We start from the raw sequence: 18636 nt of genomic DNA, 5'->3' as shown, positions 1-18636 counted from the left end.
TTTTTACGTAGTGAGAAATTGTGCAGTTTCCTCCATTTCAAGCCGCAACGGCTTCGACAAGGCAGAGAAGGCAACAAGCAAGAAGTGAGAAAGCAAGCAAACGCATGCACGGTTGATGATGAGAGAGAGCGTGCACACACACACACTGCACCTCCGCCACCACCAACTTGTCTCGCTCAGCACCTTCAACGACTGCGGTGGCTCAAGAGCGCTCCCTTCTCACATGTAACAACACTCACACCATCCATCGTCCACACACGCACGCACTCACACGCGCATGCGCATGCGCACACGCACACGTACACGCACACGCACACGCACACGCACACACACACACACACACACACACACACACACACACACCCAGCAGACGCACGTGCACGCAAACACGTACCCGCCCGTCTATACTTGCGCTCGCGCTCTGTCCCTCCCCACAGGCACGATGGCACAGCTGGCGCAACGTGTTGGCCTGGTGGCCGTGGCGGGGCTTGTTGTGCTCGTTGCTGGTGTTGCCATGGGTTTGCCCTTGCTGCATGTCACAGTGACGCTCGTCCTTGCGGCACTGGTGTCTGGCATAGCAGCCACGCTGCTCTCCAAGCGACCATCCGTATCAACACAGCACATGAAGCCCACGCAAAACGGCGGCCGCGTGTACGCAGAGCAACAACACCAGCAGCACCAGCACCAGCAACAACAACAACGCGAGAACCGTCTCTTTGGCCATGGCGCCAATGGCACAGCTACGCTGAGCAGACGCGCCGGTGCTGGTGCCGTCCAGCGCTCGCCTGCACGTGGTGGCTTTGGTACGGCTCCATCCACGGCTGCTCGACAAGCAGCTGGTACTGCCAACGTCTCTGCCATTCCATTCACTGCCACAAGGCCAGCAACAGCGTACGGCTCACGGTGTGTCAACGAAGGTCCATGCATGTCGTGCATGTTGTTGTTGGGCGTGAGCTGCCTACACGCACCTGCACTGTAGTCCTCTGTACTCATGTATCTCTCGTCGAGATCAGAAAGTGCCATCTCATCTCACGCGCATCACTTCTCGTGCTGCTTGCTGCTTTGTGTCTCAACAGACGGGCAGGGGTGGTCACGTCCACGCCAAAAGGCTCGCCACCGCGCTTGCAGGGCCAACACACCTCGCCAAACACAGGTGTGGTGCGCCTCTCCCGCTCCTACGCTCGCTCATACCAGCCCCCAGGTACCATGAACGCACTTGTGTGTGTGTGTGTGTGTGTGTGTGTGTGTGTGTACATGTGTGTGTGTACATGTGTGTGTGTGCATGTGGTTTTGCTGGGAACGTGCTGCGTCCTTGTAGCGCCTGTGTGCGGCCGCTGTGACAGCATGGTTCTGACATGAACTGCATTTGCTGCTGTGGCACGTGCAGCTCGCAAGCCCAGGAGCGAGCCCATGGCAATCTCCACCCCGGCCCCCGTGGCCAGGAAGACATACATGAACGACGTCGTCCACGCAAACGTGAGACAACAGCCCTGCTATGCAAGGCTGTGATAATTGTCGTCTGTCGTGCACATGCTCATGCGTGCCCACACGCACGTACACACACACGCACACACACGCACACACTCGCTCACTCACTCACTCACTCACTCACTCACTCACTCACTCACTCACTCACTCACTCACTCACTCACTCACTCACTCACTCACTCACTCACTCACTCACTCACTCACTCACTCACTCACTCACTCACACTCGTCAACACCAACCGTGTCATGAACGCATTCAACCACAAATGCAGGTGCCGTCGCCGGCCAAGTTTCAAGTGTCGCGTCAGCAGCAGCAGCGGCAACATGAAGCCGCAGAGGCGGACGAGTCAGCACCACACACATCACCAGCAGCAGCAGAAGGCACGGCCACAGCAGATACAGCGCCATCATCAGAGGCAACGGTCACACGTGGCAGGTCCCCTGATGCACAGCATACAGCAACAGCATCGACAGCGGCCAGCGGTGTGGCGTCGCCGAAGACATCTGAGCTGGTGGCTGAGGAGTTGGCTGAGGCGTTGCGCCGGGAGCGCGAACGGTACAACCAGAGTCTGCAGACGATGACACGCGACTTACAGCGACAGCGGCAGCTTACGGAGAAGTACGAGTGGGAGCTCAAGCACCGCAGCCCGGGCGATGATGACGACGACGCACGCGGTGCAAAGCGCAGGTCTGCTGGTGATGGCAATGGTTATGGTGATGTTGGTGGCGGCGGCAGCCGCAGCCGCGATATTGGTGACGAGGATGGTGTTGATGTGTCGGGCAGAGGGCGCCCTGCAAAGCGCGGCAAGCGGTCCGCTGCGCCGCGTCTCTCATCCGCACGCGCAAAGCGAGGTGTGTGTGTGTGTATGTGTGTGTGTGTGTGTGTGTGTGTGTGTGTGTGTGTGTGCGTGTGTGTGCGTGTGTGCGTTTTTTTGTCTGTCTGTCTGTGTGTTTGCCTGTCTCTGTGTCCCCGCGTACATGTACCTGCTGCGTGTACCTGTCTCTTTGTTCTATGTGGCTCGGCCTGCATCGTTTTTCTTTTCCTCGAGTTGTCACCTCATCCCCTTTCCCCCTCCTCCCCGCCTTACCAACCCATCCCTGTGTGCATATGACAGGTGCCGGTGCGTCTCAGGCCGGCGTGCGTCCTGAGCGGAAGCTTGCCAAGACAGCAGTAGCGACTGACGCAACAGCCAGCAGCGGTGCGAAGAGTGCTGCATCTGCACGCAGCCGTCGTGGTGATGGTCACGTGGATGAAGACGAGGATGAGCAGCCACGCAAGCGCGCTGGCAAGGGGGATGCCAACGTTGCGTCGACAACAGCAACAGCAGCGCCAGCGCGAGACGAGAGCGCCGCAACCAAGACCGGCGGAGGTCATGATGGTGCTGATGGTGATGGTGATGGAGCAGCAGAGGCGAAGAAGCCACGCTCGATTGCAATGCCGCAGCGGCGCCCAATGCGCGGACACTTGACGACAGCACAGGCGCAGCGAGCAAAGGCCATGCTTGAGGAGCCGGCCATTGTCAAGAAGGCATCGTCGACAGCAGAGAAGGCATGGAGCAGCGACCGCAAATCCGAACGCACACGTGCTATCTTCGCCGTGAGTTGCATGTTGCGTGGTGTGTCTGTGTGTGTGTGTGTGTGTGCCTGTGTCTGTGTGTGTCTTGTATCTGTGTGTGTGTGTGCAAGTATGTGTGTGTCTATGTCTGTGTGTGTGTGTGCGTCTAATTCTGCCCCTCTGCTTCGTTGCATTCCTGTGACTGTTCATCCACCTCTCCATCTGCATGCTCACATCCCTCGCCTCGTGTGACCCTGACTGACCAAATCCACAACATCAACGTCCCTCATCCCATGTCCTCACCCACTGCTTGCAGGTGACGCACACGGACTCGACGACGGCCACGAGCAAGGCGCCGTCGACGGGCGACGCGACCAAGGCCGGCGGTGCAGAGCAGAAGCCGCTGTCGTTTGGCAGTGCAAAGCCTGCTGGTGGCACCTCTGCAGCCTCCTCCCTCGGCTCCTTTGCCATGCCGAAGAAGGCAGAGGACACACCAACAACAACAGCAAGTGCAAGTGCAAGTGCAGCATCGGGCGCCAAAGCATCACCGTTTGGCAGCATGGCCAAACCACCCGCCAAGGCCGACGATGCAAATACGGGAGCGTCCAAGGCATCGCCCTTTGGTAAACCCGCAGGCGGTGGTGGCGCTGACAAGCCTGACAAGGCTGCTGCCAGCCCCTTTGGTGCCTTCAAAGCGCCCGCGGCAAAGACAGGCGGTGACAAGCCAAAGGCCGATGCATCATCATCGTCTGGTGCCAAGCCGTCATTCAGCTTTGGCAGCAGCAAACCCGCCACTGCCGCTGCCACTGCTGGCGACGACGCTGGTGCCACCAAGCCAGCAGCTGCCAGCTCGCCATTTGGCGCTTTCAAGGCATCACAGAGCAAACCTGCCACCAGCGGTAGCAGTGGCAGCAGCCCATTTGGCGCAGCAACCAAGAGCGCCGATGCCTCGAAACCCACGCCCTTTGGTGCATCATCGTCCACACCATCGTCCACGTCGGCATCAGCATCCACCACGGCAGCAGGTGGCGGTGACAAGGCTACCGCGCCCAAGCCGTTCTCGTTTGGTGGTACCAAGCCCACCAGCGCTGGAGACGGTGCAAAGTCGTCGCCATTTGGTGCGACCAGGCCTGCAGGCACCAGCAGCGGTGCAGCCACGCCAGCCTTGCCCGCAACGTCGTCGTCGTCTTCGTCCTCGCCGTTTGCGTTTGCAGCCAAGAAGCCGGGTGCAACAGACAAACCAGCAGCACCAACATCGTCGGCGTCAGCATCTGCATCGCCGTTTGGTGGCGGTGCCAAGCCCCCGGCCTTTGGTGGTGCTGGTGGTGCGCAAACGTCTGCCACATCAGCGGCCACTGGCAGCAGCGCCACTGCACAGGCCCAAAAGTCGTCGCCCTTCAGCTTCTCTGCAGGGAAGGGCGCCCCCACCACATCAGTATCCTCCTCACCGTTTGGAGGCGCACCACAGAGCCAGCAGCAGGGTCAGCAGGGTCAGCAGCAGCAGCAGAAGCCGTTTCAGTTTGGCGGTGGCCAGAAGCCGACAGGCAGCCCATTTGGTGGCCAACAACAACAACAACAGCAGCAGCAGCAGCAGCAGCAGAGCGGTGGCGCTGCTAAGCCGTTCCAATTTGGGGGCGGTGGTGGTGGCGGTGCGCAGCAGCAGCAGAAGCCATCGTTCTCTGCGTCGTCGTCGTCGTCGTCGTCGTCCCCAGCTCCTTTCCAGTTTGGCAAGGGCGCCGGCCAACAACCGCAGCAGCAGCAGCAGCAGCAGCAGCAACCAAGTGGTGGTGCCAAGCCATTTCAGTTTGGCGGTGGCGGGGGTGCGCAGCGAACCCCGTCCTTTGGTGCAGGTGGAGGACAACAACAGGGACAACAAGGCCAGCAGCCGCAGAAAGCGCTGTCGTTTGGCGGCGGGTCGTCGACCAGCACATCCCAGACGGGCTCTCCCTTTGGCGGCGGCGGTGCCATGCAGAAGCAGCAGAGTGGGTCGCCCTTTGCTGCAAGCGGTGCTGGCCAACAGCAGCAGCAGAAGCCGTTTAGCTTCTCTGGAGGAAGCAAGCCGTCCTTTGGCCAGCCGTCTGCGTTTCAGGCAGGCAAACCCTCATTCGGGGGCCAGCAGCAGCAGCAGAAACCAGGCGGCTTTGGTCAGGGTGGCGGCTTCCAGTTTGGTGGCGGCGGCAGTGGTGGTCCTGGCAGCAGCAACAAGAACGTGCCAACGTTTGGTGGCAAGGCACCCACATCCATGCAGCAGCAACCACAGCAGCAACAAGGGTCGTTTATGGGCAAGTCACCATCGTTTGGCAGCACCGGTGGCATGCCGATGTCCTCCTCCTCCTCCTCGTCGGCAAAGCCTGGTGGTGCTGGGATGTTTGGTGGCGCTGGTGGTGGCATGGGCAAGCCACAGTTCCAAGCAGGTGGCAGCGGTACTGGAGGCGGTAACCCCCCGTTCTCCTTCTCCAGCGGTGGCGGTGGTCGCAAGCCCTCGTTCGGCGCGTCCAAGCCCGCTGGCGGTGGGCAGATGTCCATGGGTGGTGCAGGGGCCACGTTTGGTGCAGGCAAACCCTCCTTTGGTGCTGGCGGTGGCGTTGGCAAGACGTTTGGTGCGAGCGGGCCTGGCTCAGCTGGGCCGTTTGGTGCTGGTGGTGCTGGTGGTGCTTTCTCTCCAAGTAATAACAATGGACAGTCGCCCTTTGGTAGCCCTGCGGGCATGCAGAGCCCAGGTGTGTGCATGTTTGAATAGGTGTCTGTGTGTCTGTGTGTGTGCGTGTGTGCGTGCGTCTGTGTGTGCATGTGTGCGTGTGTGTGTGTGTGTGTGTGTGTGTGTGCGTCTGTGTGTGCATGTGTGAGTCAACGAGTACATAGTTGGTCTCCGCCAGTCGTGATGTATAACACAATAGCAATTCGCGATTCTTAGGGTCATATCTCGTGCAGACGGCTGTTAAAGTACTAACACGTTATTAGTGTTTCTCGGGCTATTACTGTGTGGTGTGTTGTGTGTGTGTGTGTGTGTGTGTGTGTGTGTGTGTGTGTGTGTGCGTGCGTCTGTGCGTGCATGTGTGCGTGTGTGTGTGTGTGTGTGTGTGTGCGTGTGTGTCCACTGTGTTGATTCATGTGGCTTTCACTTTTCTTCCCCATCCCCACACTCGCGACATGGACTCACCATTGCTCCCATCTATCACCTCTCCTCCCTGGCAGGTGGCACATTCCACATGGGGCAGCCCTCTGGTGGCGGTGACTCTGGGCGCCGCCGTCGTCGCTCGCGCCGCAGGTAGCCGCCTCCACGCCGGCTGCTCGCATGCGCACGCATGTTTGGAACATGTTTAGTGAGGTGCCAGACAGAAGCGGTGTGTGTTTGTGTGTGTGTGTGTGTGTGTGTTTGTGTGTCTCTGTGTGTGTGTGTGTTTGTGTGTAGTGCGCGATCCTGCCGTTTGTTTGGTTTTGTTTTGTTGTCACAATGTTTCATCGACACCAGTAAATGCCAAGAACTCTCGTCACAAGCGTGCATGAGAAGTGCACAGGACACGCGAGTGAGACACAAGTGAGGGCTGCAACTGGAAGAAGACATGCAGGCAAGAGCAGTAATAACAGCGGTTACAGAGAAGAAAGAGTGTTGTGGAGAAGCAGGCATACAGCAGCAGCAGAAGCAGCTACACACCACACCACACCACGTTCATTGGTGTGCACACGACGCAAGAGCACAAACGTGGAGGAGCAGCAAGGGAACAAGGAAGGAAAGAAATACAAGGGAGGAAGTGTGATGTGATGGAGGAACAACAGGACAAAGGAAGGGCCGAGCTAGAGTTCGTGCAGGTCTGCAGGTGCAATGTTGACTGTTGTGTACTTGTGCTTGCGACGATGGCGGAACCACTTGATGACGCGTGGTTGCAAGTAGTAGTACTGCAGCGGTGATGATGGTGGCGATGATGATTTAAGGACGAAATGACGTGGTGGTGGGTGCGCATGGGATGAGGTGAGATACTCTGGACAAGTAAAGCAACAAGCGCGTATCTTAACAGGTGAATCATGTCCAATGCTCAAAGCAATACACACACACGCACACACACACTCACTCACTCGCTCACGCACGCACGCACACGCACACACACACACACACACACACAAACACACACACGCACTCACTCACTCACTCACGCACCGGGACGCCGCTGAGGATAAAGGCGAGGGAGATCAGGGAGTCGGTGGGTGCTTGTATGATCAGCGAGAGCACAAGAAAAAAGGCAATCACGAGAAACACAATGGGCACGACCAACGGCACGCTGCTCGAGTGTGGTGCGACCACGACAGCACACACACACACACATACACACACACACACACACACACAACAGGGAAGCGAAGCGTGAGCGACATGTGAACTGTGAAATGTGCATGGCTGGTACTTGTGGCTGTACTTGTGAGTCAGAACGTGTGCATTTCACATGTGTGTGTGCGAAGGCACCGCGCTCAACCTGCTCGCATCACATGTCCCAGCACAAAACATGAGCAATGGAAACCACGGCAGCTTACGAGAAGGGGCGCGGGGCGCTCTTGCGTATTCTGCGCAGACGAAGAAGACTGAGAACAGCGAGGAAGTAGAAGAACCAAGCCGCTGCACTGAAGTACGCAACCTGAGACATAACGAGCGTGTGTGTGTGTGTATTTGTTTGTGTGTGTGTGTTTTGTTTGTGTGTGTATGCGTGTATTTGTTTGTGTGTGTGTATTTGTTTGTGTGTGTGTATTTGTTTGTGTGTGTATGCGTGTATTTGTGTGTGTGCGTGTGTGTGTATTTGTGTGTATGCGTGTATTTGTGTGTGTATGCGTGTATTTGTTTGTGTGTGTGTGTGTGTGTGTTTGTGGTTTTGTTTGTGGGGGATAAGAAAATAGAAGAGACCAATCGAGAGAACAACGAATGAACTGAGCAACTGCTACAGCATGACCGCGTGTGGAGGGTGCATCAAGTGAACGCGAGTGCATGCGCACAGGACAACTGACCAGTGCATCAAAGTTTCCCGTGAGAATCATGATGGAGCTCAGGACATCTGTGCAAGGAGCGAGGGGTGACAATACTCGTCAGCAAGCAGCGATGTTTCTCCGCACAGAAGGCGTGAAAATCAGACGTACCCGCACACATGTACACACACATACACTTACACACACACACATACACTTACACACACACACTTACACACACACACGTACACATGTACACATGTACACACACACACATACACTTACACACACGCACACACACACACAAATGCACTCACATCACATACACGCATATTCATAAACAAACATTGGGAGAGGAGCGCGGGGACGGGAGCACGGGACCCTGCAGAGAGAGACCAGAGATTGCCAAAAACGGCTGGGAAATGGCCGTCAACCGCGCTCTCACGCACAAGGCGCGCGCCAGTGAACGCAGAGCCTGCAGCAGCAGCAGTGGTGATGGTGATGGTGATGGTGGAACATGGCGAGTGTACGTGAGAAAAGGGGGATGAAAGCGAGAGCAATGGAAACGCATTGCAGAAGAAGAGCTGAGATGTGGGGAGGACCACTCGCGCAATGCGAACAACATAGAGCAATACACACACACACGCACACGCACGCACACATCACATACGCACACACACGCACGCACACACGCACACGCACGCACAAATCACAGACACGCACGCACACATCACACACGCACGCACACCACACACGCACACGCACGCACAAATCACACACACGCACACACACGCACAAATCACACACAAATCACACACACGCACAAATCACACACACGCACACATACTCAAACACACACACACGCGCACACACGCACACACATCACACACGCACCATTGGCAGCGCCAAACGCGGAGAGGGCGATACAGAGAGGGATGACCACCAGCCCTGCAGCGCCCATGGTGGCGCTCGCAAAGTCGGCCGCAAAGCTCTCGTTTGGCGTGTTGTTCTCGAAATCGACGATGGAGGCGAGGGGCAGCACGGCAAAGTACGCCACGTTCACAAACAGGTAGATGACGATGACAAGCGGCATGCCAATGAAGAGGGCGCGGGGCAGATCACGTGCAGGTTTCTTCATCTCTGCCGTGATGTAGTTGAGGTTGTTCCACCCGTCATATGACCACAGCCCATTGATGACGGACAGCCCAAACGCGCCCGCGGTCACGGCTGGAACGCGCGGGCAGACGAGAGTAGATGTGGTTGCACGAGAAGAAGAGGCGGTGGGGTATGGGTGAGAGGGGAGTGAGGTTGGCTGGCGTGGTGCGCAGAAGGTAACGGGATCAGGTACACGTGCCCACATGACACAAGACACGGAACTCAACAACGAGTACAAGACAGAAGATGGTGAGAGACAGAGGGAAGCCGCAAGCCAAACCACAAGAGCATACACACACACAAAAGAGCATGCATATGTACAAATATAAACACACACGTGCACACAAGAGCATGCATATGAACAAACATACACACACACACGTGCACCACACACGTGCACACGCACACGCACAAACGCAAATGCAAACGCAAACACGCACGCACATATCGCAACTCACTCCCTGATGTTGACTTGAATCCGTTGGAGAGGTTGTCGTGGGCTGGCGTGCCGTCCTTTGATGCGTCGCGTGCAAGAAATACCAGCCCAACAATGGAGATGACAACCAGCACCAGCACCTTGAGCGCGGTGGAATAGCTCTGCAGGCGTGTGGCAGCCTTCACGCTGACGCTGTTGATGAGCACGATGAGCGTGTTCAGCACGATGGCCGCGGCCTTTGGTACCCACACGGGCGGTTCGCGCCCTCCCGTGTAGAACGGGCGCACCAGGTACTCCCCCGAAACAAGGATCATGATGGCCTGGCTGCCAGGGCGCGTGATCATGCAGCTTGCCCAAGAGAACAGGAAGGCCAGGAACCGGTTGAGGCCCGCGTTTATGTACACGTACTCGCCGCCCGATTCAGGTACCACCGTGCCCAGCTCCGCGTAGCACGCCGACCCAATGAGCGCAACGATGCCAGACAGTACCCACGCCAGGAGGGACACGCCGACGGATTTCGACTGCAGCAGCACGGAACCGGGGCTGGCAAAGATGCCCGATCCAATCATCGTGCCCACAATGAACGACACGCCGTTCCACATGGTGAGCGTCTTTGGAATCGCGGCACCTGACACCAGCACATCAGTGCCACAGACATGGATGCACGAAGCGTTCACAGAGGAAAAGTCAAGTGAGCTGACTGGGACAATAACTTGGGATCAGGGCGCAAACATGGCCAAGTGGCAAACATGATGAAGGCACTTCGAGGTGAAGGAGAGAATTGAACTAGACGAAACCTTTACCAATCGGCAGACGTGACTCAGGAGCAGATGTCATCATCGCACAATAGTCGAGACACACATTAACCGCGAAATGCGTGTGTGCACGAAACATTCATCCACCACACACACACACACACATACTTTGATCGATTTCGTCAAAGGGCTCGATCGCCTGCTCCTTGTCTGTGCCTTTGCTGTCGTCCAGAGTGAGGGGCTCAGTCATGTCACCCAGCTCATTGCTGCCATTGAATGCAGCAGGGCTCGCATCGTCATGATCTCTCCGTTGGACCATCTTATCCTCTGCACTGGACGAATGGGCGATGGCTGCTGCACTGTCACCGCCGTTTGCGCGCTCTTTGTCTACAAAGTAACCTGCTGTGATGTCTGCGTTCTCAAGGAGGGCTACGCGATCGCTTGTATCCTCAAAGAACCCCTCACGCTCCGGTGATGCCATTGCACGCCGCACAAAAGACGAGGGGAAGGGAAGGCAGAGGTGTGTTGTGTTGTTGTTGTTGTTGTGGCGGTCGTCTTCCGCCGAAAATTTTATGAAATTTTCAACAAATCGCCAAGAACCGCAGCGTTTTGTTGCGGGTTGTGTTGGGTGTGACACCTTGTATGTGTGTGTGTCTGTGTTGTGCGGGTGTGTGCGTGTCTGTGTCTGTGTCTGTGTGTCTGTCTAGTGTCCCTCTGCACCTGTTTCTGCCCCACTGCACCTCTGTCTCTGTCCCTCTGGCTGTTATTCGTCGTCTATTACATTCATTCATGTCGGTACAACCAATAACTATTAAGTTTCACTCCGTCCATCCAACCCCTCCCTGCGTCCCACGTTCCCCTCCCTCCCCCAGAACAACGACGCGCTTCACGCCCTGCTCTCTCAGTTCACGTGCTGCTGTGCTGGAGAGTTCAAAGCAGTGACGGATGCACACGCACTGCGGTGGTGGCGATGACGGTTGCAGTGTGATGCGCGTCAGTGCTGGCAGGTAGTCAAACGTGACACGCCGCACGTTGGCAAGGTGACACCGCTGCAGCACCACACATCCACGCACAGTCGCTTCCTCCACATTCTCCAAGCGCAGGCGCTTGATACACAGGCACGTGTCCATGCGCAAACGGCCAATTGCTGGAGGAAGGTGGAGCGGCGGTGGCTGGTGATGGTGATGGTAGTGGCGGTGCTGCTGCTGTGGTTGTTGCTGCTGCTGCTGTTGTTGTTGTTGCTGCTGTTGTTGCTGTGTCGCCTTCCCTTCCCCGTCCTCTGCTTCTCCCTCATCTGCCTCCTCCCCCTCCTCCCTCTTCTCATCCTTCTGCCCTCTCTTCCCAACATCAGGGCCGGTACTACCGCTGCCGTTGCCATCGCGGCCATCACTCGAGCCCGCGTTCAGAATGCGAATCAAATTGAGTTCGGGCAGGCGGCCAGGCCATTTCCGCATATCGGGCACCACAGCCGTGTTGACTGCCAGCCGACGCAGGTGGGGCAAATGTGGCAGCTCAGACACGCGTGTGTTGTGCATGAGCGTCAGCTCCAGGCATGGGTGCTGCGCCGCCGCAGTGAGCACACGCTGCGAGGTGGCTGGGCGTGTTGCACACAGGGCGATGTGGAGACGGGTGGCCCTCATAAGGACAGCCGTGGTGGTGAGGGCGGGTGGCGTTGAGTCGCGCACATCAATACGCAGCAGTGCCGGGTGCCGCAACGACACAAGCGATGTCAGCCCAGTGTCGTGCATGATGTGCACGTGGGTTGCGCGAGCCAGGTTGATGGCCCTGAGGCGAGGTACCTGCTGGAGATGCACGATGCCTGGCGCGCAGTCGTCGTCAATGTGACGAAGCGATGGACAAAACGACACGGTGAGGGACCGTAATGCAGGCAGAGCACTGATGGCAACCAAGGAGTAGACGTGGTCAATGTGGAGTGACCGAAGGGCTGGCAGTGACGGAAGTGTGCGCAGTGTGTCGCTTTGCTCGGTGCTGACGTGCAGGTGGCGCAAGCCCGTGAAGCGCTTGAACGGAATGACAGCGGACGTGTGCACGTGCAGGGCAAGCACACGCTCCAAGCGCGCTGGCTCGAGAGCGACTGATGTGGCGGTGATGCGGCCAACGTCATGCACGTGCTCGGCAGCAAGCCCGGTGGGGCGGTGCGCACGGTATGTATCGAGTGCACTGTCCACAAACAGCTTGTCAACGTGTGCAAGCTCGCGACAGTTGAGGGTGGTGTTAGCAGTGACGGACAGGTACAGCGTGTCGATGTGCTTGAAGCTGAGAGTCGCAGGCTCCACTGTCGTTCCCTCAATGTAGAGGTGGCGGATGTACGAGAGGTCAATGTGCTCCTGCATAGCAACATCACCAGTCACCAACAGGTAATCCAGCTTGCGACGATACACGTCGGCCTCGCCTTCCTCTTCGCTCCTCTCGCGTGCAGTGGTCGTGCTTGTTGGTGTCCTTGTTGCGGTGGTTGTTGCGGGTATGTCCTTCGCGCTGCGCGTGCGTGGGACGCGTGTTTGGTGAGGAATGACTGTGAGCAAGCTTGAGTTTGTGGTGGCAAGGCCGCAGAGCTTGGTGGGCGTGCTGGCCCTCAGCTGGGAAGCGATGGCTACGCACACATGGTGCGGAAGCGCACGCACGTCCAAATACAGCTGGTGCGTAGCGGCAAGCGCTGTTGTCACGTCGCGCTGAGCAAGCAGTGAGTGCACGTGCTCGAACTGGCCCATGTCTTCGAATCCTTGTACATGTACAGCCTCTCCTCCCCACTGCTGCTGGTGCTGCTGTTCGTTGTCTTGCCCGTCTCGGACTACGCCTTCTTGCTGGTGTTGTTGTTGCTGCTGCTGGTGCTGTACTTGCCCCGTGCCCTCAGCTTCGCTCCTCAAGGCTGCTGCCAGAAAGTGTTGAACGCGCTGGTTGGCCGGCATAGGCCGTGCTTGCGATACTGGCTGCTGACGCTGGTTGAAGGTATCACCTTCGCCATCATCGTGGTCATCGTCGGCATTGCTGTTGCTGTGCTCCCCTTGAACGCCGATGGCACCCCTCTGTGCCAGCCGAATGTGCATGCTGCGGCAGCAAAGTGGAGGCAGTCTTTGCAGCTTCGCTGAGTGCTGCGGGTTCCGGCAATCCACGAATAGCGTCAAGGTGGCAGCTGCCTTGGACGACCGCTGCCCTTGCTGCTGATGCTGTTGGTGCTGTTGGTGCTGTTGGTGTTGTTGGTGTTGTTCAAGTTCAAGTTGTGGTTGTGTGGGGCCAGTGATAGAGGTGGTTGTGGTGGTGGTTGTGGGGGTGCTTGCAGCAGCCTCCTGCTGGTGCTGAGGTGATAGTGGCTGGGCCGTTGGCGTGATGATGTGCTGGGGCACGGACGTGATGGCCCATGCAATGCCCAGCCACGTGTACCTCCAGAACATGGCTTCGACGAACGAGTCCTGTGCCACCTCTCTGTCCCATGACCACACCACCGCCATGGAGTATGAAGCAGCATTATCATCATCATCATCATCGTCCCCACCATGCGCCTTGTGCCTTTGAAGGAGAGTGCGGCGCACAGTGCGGTGTGCCGCTGCGTGCAAGGGCAGCGTGAAGGGCACAGCATCGAACAAGCCGCGGCACGTCAGCATCAGCCCGCATGCCATTGCCACATCTGCCTGTTCTTGCGCCACAATGGCCAGCGCCTGCCGTGCATCGCTGTCCATCGTCGCCATCTCCACAGGCAGCAGAAACGGCGAAGCAATGTCACTGATTGTGCTTGTGTCCGCTGTTGTTGCTTGCTACTTGTGGGGTTTTGATGGAATGGAGTTGGCAACAGCAGCACGCATGCATTTCATGTCATCGACACACACACACACACACGCACACGCACACGCATGACATTGACACATGTCATCAGTAAGCACACACACACACATCATACTCAACACAGAAGCACCCATTTGCCACTTCAAAGGAATCCATGAAGACCAGCAGCCACACACAGGCATCAGAGCAGGGAGAAGCTGCCATTGCGGCGGCGGAGACGGGGGCGAACCGGAATCGTCGGAAGAGACGTGTGCTCATCATCATCAGCATCATCATCATCATCATCATCATCATCATCATCATCATCATCATCATCATCATCATCATCACCACCATCATCATCATCATCATCATCATCATCATCACCATCATCATCATCATCATCATCATCATCATCATCATCATCATCATCATCATCATCATCATCATCATCATCATCATCATCATCATCATCATCATCATCATCTGGAGAGGCGGTCTGCTTGTCGTTCTCATCGCTCTTCTGCTCCTCGCTGTTCTTCTGTTCCTTCACCTCCTGCTTCACCTCCGCATCCTGCTTCATCGCCTCCTCGTGCACGTCATTGGCGTGGGGCAGGGGGCTGCCGTCTGCGGCGAAGAAGATGGCCCTGCGTGGGGTGGCAAACGTCGACTCCGGGAGCGCCTGCCCCACATCCGGCTGATCAAGTGCAAGCGGCGTGCGTCGCCCACCCTCTTCCTCCTCTTCTTCCTCGCTGCTGCCAGCATCATCACCAGCACCGCGGTGACTGTTGGTGGTGTGGATAAGGGCAGTGCTAGCAATGCTGCTGCTGCTGCTGCTGGTAGTGGTGGTGGTCGTGTTGGTGGTGCTGGGAGTGGCTTCGGCTTCGTCGTTGGCGGCGATGGCGTCCTCGTCCACCTCGTGCAGAGTGTCCATGGCCGACTGCCGGCGCAGTGTGCGCAGTGGGGGCGGCACTGCCGAGATGGGGCGTGCCAGGCGGTGGTTGTCGTCATCGTGCGTTGGGAAGTGACACACTCGTGGCACTGATGACCCGCTCGTGAAATCGCCCATGTCGTACCAGTGCACACTAGCAGCATCATCATCATCACCATCATCATCTTCTTCTTCCTCATCACCATCATTATCTTCATCTCCGTCCTTCTCCTTCTCCTTCTCCTTCTCCTTCGCCTGCGTGGTGTTGGCTTTGTCGCCACTGCGCTCGGCAATGAGCTGATCACGCAGCACGTTCTGCCACAGGTCACGTCGAATCCAACCACCGCTGCTGCTGCTGCTGCTTGTGGCGGTGGTGGCGGCGTTGTTGTGGCGTGCAGTGAGCAGGCGAGATGCACCCTTCTTCGTTGGCGTCACCGCAGCCCTCACGCGTGCCTTTGGGGGCGCGGTTGAAGCCTGAATGGGCGGGGCAGCTTCGATGCGGTGCTTTGGGCCGCCCAGCCCGTGAACCATGGCGCGCATGTCATCGCCAATCCTGGACGAATACCGGATGGCAATGAGCGGTGCTGACGACGACGCATACAGCCGCCTCACCTTCTCCCGTGCATCGCAGATGGCGCTCGCACGCCGGCGGTGCTTGTCCTCCAGCTCCTGCTGCTCCAACTGCTGCTGCCGCTGCTTCTGTCGCTCTGGCGTGGTTTGGGCGGTGGCCAGGGAGGAGCGCGAACGCGTCAGGGGGCGGGCTGCCACCTGGCCGGACGCAACCACTGCCTCCTTGGCCACAGTCGATCCTGAGGCAGTGAACAAGAACAGCAGCGCAGAGTGTATGAAACCTGGTGAGGTCACAACATACGTGCGCGCATGCATGCACGCACACACGTACCTATGCATTGCAGATCGCGAGTGCTGTCACTGCATGCTTCGATTGAGTTCTCATGGTGCGTGCATGGACAAGTGTCAACGAGGAATCGAACACAGGGGGCAGGTGTTTGATACACACGCGTGGGCAAGTCGTACATAAGGGTAGCAAGCCAAGCTCGCACCATTGCACGCATGACACTTGCACTAGCACACATATATATGCAAGCATGCATGCATGCATGCAGGCAAGCGCGCATACGGCCAGCTCACCCTGGGGATCGGCCTTGACAGAGTCGCACGCACGGCGAGCAGCGTCCGTCATGGCGGCTGCTTCGGTGGCGCTCATCGCAGCGATGGCGGTGGTGGCGGTGGTGCTGGTGGCGGTGGCGGTGTTGGCACTTGGGCCCTGAGCACTTGACGCTGTGATGAAGAAGGTGGAAAGATGAGAGGGAAAAATGAGGGGGGGGAAGAGAGACACGACGAGAGAGACAAGAGAGAGAGAGAGAGAGACAGACAGAAAGATCGAGAGGGAGAGAAACAGAGACAGAGACACAAAGAGAGAGAGAGAGAGGCCGAGAGATAGATCGAGAGAGGCACAGACACACACACACACACAAAGGCGCACACACACACACACACACACAGGCGCGCACACGCACGCACGCACAGACAAACACACACACAGACAAGGGATGGAAGGTGGCCATGGGGATGTCGAAGGGCGGATATGGAGGGATACGAGTTGATGACATGAGCGACGGCAGCGAGATTGCAATGGCAATAAAGGTACAATGGCATGCGTGGCAGCGCGATGGGGCAGGATGCAGATACAGGTGAACCGAGTGCGATGGTGTATCGTGTGCATGTGGGCACATGTGTGCATGCATGAACGCACAGGTGGGACGGTGCATGGTGGCTTGCTTCTTGTAGGTTGCAGGTGGCGAGCGGGGTAAGAGAAAGCAGACAGAGGCTCTTGCAAGTTGTGGTCTTGGTCGGCGTGAGGAAAATGATGAACTCGCTGGCTGGCGATGTACTTGTGGCTGCTGCTGTTGCTGTTGCTGCTGCTGCTGCTGCGTTCAACCCAACAGGGGGGAGGAGATGAGGGCAGCAATGCAATGCAGTGCAGTGGTGACGGGGGGGTGTGCTTACTCAGCGAAAAACTGAGCAAGACACCCGGACACAAGCGTGTGTTGGGGATGGCCGGTCGGGTGACACGTTGGCAAAGCAATGCTGCAACGTGGGAGCGCCAAAAAGGAAAAGAATAAGAAAAATAAACAAAGAGCAGATCAAAGCGCGGTGGTGGTGGTGGTGGTGGCGGTGAGACCGTTACAACCGTCGTTGCAGCCAGATTGTCAGGTTCAACCCAATCAATCAGTGGTTGGCGCGCGTGTGTGTGTGTGTGTGTGTGTGTGTGTGTGTGTGTGTGTGTGTGTGTGTGTGTGTGTGTGTGTGTGTGTGCGTGTGTGTGTTCTTGTGTGTTTGTGTCTTCTGTTGTCTGTCTGGCTCCTTTCTTCCTTCTCTCTGCAAGAGGGTTGCTGACATCGCCCTCCTTTGTTGTGACTGCTGCGACTGTTGTGACTGCTGTCGATCCTGTGTGCGCGCAGAGCTGCCTTGCGGGCGGGGGACGCGATGGGACGGGAACATGGTTCGTGCTTCGCTGGAAGTCTGTGACGTTCGTTGTGGATGCGCCCGTCGCACCAGAGCATGCAACCCCGGAGGACGCCGTCCAAGCTGTCACATACAAGTGCGTAAGAGTATTTGCGCACGCGCGCCCCTGTGTGTGTGTGTGTGTGTATGCACGGCACTGGGTGCTGCGTTGAGGGACTGCGCGTGCTTGGTGTGTGTGTGTGTGTTTGTTTGTTTTGATTGCATACTTGGCTACACTCTTGGCTACACACTTGGCTGCACACTTGGCTGCACACTTGGCCGTACTCGCGATGAGATGCAACAGCGCGACGACCTTTGCAAGGGATTGCCAACATCTTAGACTCACTGCAACAATATCAACAATATGTGTGGTACAGATTGGGAAAGAAGGACCCAAAGGCAATCTCTCCTGTACAGCAAGCAACTGTGGTGTGTGAAGTCAAGCTGCAATCTCGTTGTGTTCGCCTTGCTGCATATGTGCGTCTCGCAAATTCATGCACATGTGTTGAAGTTTGCGCCAATTCCAGTTTTGTTTTGCACTGTGCGCTTTCTCAAACCCTAAGTCGTTCTTCCTGTAGAACCCATTTGACCACGTTGATCCCGAGGAGGTGGACGTTGTCCTGGTCAGCAGCTACGAATCTCTCCTCGGCGCCTACTCGTTTCTGCAGGTAATCCACATCGCCTCTCAGTGCAGTCTCCGATGGTTTTTGCTTGCTCATGCATACGCACACACACATTCACACACACACGCACACACACACACACATTCACACACACATTCACACACATACAGTCCAGCGCCTTCGCTGTGTTGTCCTGAAATGCATCGACACACACATTCACACATATACACCCACAAACACATCCATCCTCTTACTGGTACATGTGCTGTGGATGGGCGAGTGCAGGCGGAGGGGTTTCATGGTCAGGTGTTTGCGAGCGACCCGTCCGTGCAGTTTGGCAAGATGCTTCGTCGCTGCGCCGCCCGCGCGCAGCACGTTGGCTCGAGCACCCTGTAAGCAAGCGCATGGGCGTGTGTGTGTGTGTGTGTGTGTGTGTGTGT

At 57.2% G+C, this 18636-nt stretch overlaps 4 protein-coding genes across 5 annotated transcripts; 1 reads left to right on the top strand and 3 right to left on the bottom strand.

Moving 5' to 3' along the window:
- Positions 1–442: 442 nt before the first annotated feature.
- Positions 443–6315, top strand: PTSG_06914 (uncharacterized protein; the record flags this gene model as incomplete). The annotated part of the gene is made up of 7 exons (XM_004992257.1): positions 443–903; positions 1077–1201; positions 1388–1476; positions 1761–2340; positions 2604–3085; positions 3360–5763; positions 6239–6315. The coding sequence occupies 7 exons, from the start codon at positions 443–445 to the stop codon at positions 6313–6315; spliced, it is 4218 nt and encodes a 1405-aa protein (XP_004992314.1).
- Positions 6316–6466: 151 nt separating this feature from the next.
- PTSG_06913 (solute carrier family 7) lies at positions 6467–10895 on the bottom strand. The gene is made up of 8 exons (XM_004992256.1): positions 10508–10895; positions 9607–10212; positions 8888–9220; positions 8340–8468; positions 8036–8082; positions 7571–7671; positions 7200–7320; positions 6467–6940 (listed from the first exon to the last, which is right to left on the bottom strand). Exons 1-8 carry the CDS (start codon positions 10818–10820, stop codon positions 6839–6841), a joined length of 1752 nt encoding a protein of 583 aa, XP_004992313.1. The 5' UTR covers positions 10821–10895; the 3' UTR covers positions 6467–6838.
- A 213-nt stretch (positions 10896–11108) lies between these two features.
- Positions 11109–14113, bottom strand: PTSG_12509 (uncharacterized protein). The gene has a single exon (XM_004992255.1). The coding sequence runs from the start codon at positions 14041–14043 to the stop codon at positions 11158–11160; it is 2886 nt and encodes a 961-aa protein (XP_004992312.1). The 5' UTR covers positions 14044–14113; the 3' UTR covers positions 11109–11157.
- A 156-nt stretch (positions 14114–14269) lies between these two features.
- On the bottom strand, positions 14270–17158 carry PTSG_12508. 2 transcript variants are annotated; one of them, XM_004992253.1, is made up of 3 exons: positions 16822–17158; positions 16197–16346; positions 14270–15856 (listed from the first exon to the last, which is right to left on the bottom strand). In XM_004992253.1, the coding sequence occupies exons 1-3, from the start codon at positions 16835–16837 to the stop codon at positions 14319–14321; spliced, it is 1704 nt and encodes a 567-aa protein (XP_004992310.1). In that variant the 5' UTR covers positions 16838–17158; the 3' UTR covers positions 14270–14318. The 2 variants fall into 2 exon arrangements, with proteins under 2 accessions (XP_004992310.1, XP_004992311.1); XM_004992254.1 differs by lacking the exons at positions 16197–16346; positions 16822–17158 and adding an exon at positions 15949–16129.
- Positions 17159–18636: the final 1478 nt, after the last annotated feature.

This window comes from Salpingoeca rosetta, assembly GCF_000188695.1.
Source record: "Salpingoeca rosetta unplaced genomic scaffold supercont1.17, whole genome shotgun sequence".
Classification (NCBI taxonomy): domain Eukaryota; class Choanoflagellata; order Craspedida; family Salpingoecidae; genus Salpingoeca; species Salpingoeca rosetta.
Note: the sequence above shows the minus strand (reverse complement) of the source record. Positions and strands in the feature narration are given on the sequence as shown.

Coding starts and splice junctions, on each gene's coding strand:
- PTSG_06913 (XM_004992256.1), bottom strand. CDS start 10,820: ATGGCATCACCGGAGCGTGAGGGGTTCTTTGAGGATACAAGCGATCGC. Junction 10,213..10,507: donor CTTTGACGAAATCGATCAAA/GTATGTGTGTGT, acceptor TGCTGGTGTCAG/GTGCCGCGATTCCAAAGACG. Junction 6,941..7,199: donor TTATCCTCAGCGGCGTCCCG/GTGCGTGAGTGA, acceptor TCACCGCTGCAG/TACTACTACTTGCAACCACG.
- PTSG_12509 (XM_004992255.1), bottom strand. CDS start 14,043: ATGGCGACGATGGACAGCGATGCACGGCAGGCGCTGGCCATTGTGGCG.
- PTSG_12508 (XM_004992254.1), bottom strand. CDS start 16,120: ATGCGTGCAATGGTGCGAGCTTGGCTTGCTACCCTTATGTACGACTTG. Junction 15,857..15,948: donor TCGCGATCTGCAATGCATAG/GTACGTGTGTGC, acceptor TCACTGCCTCAG/GATCGACTGTGGCCAAGGAG.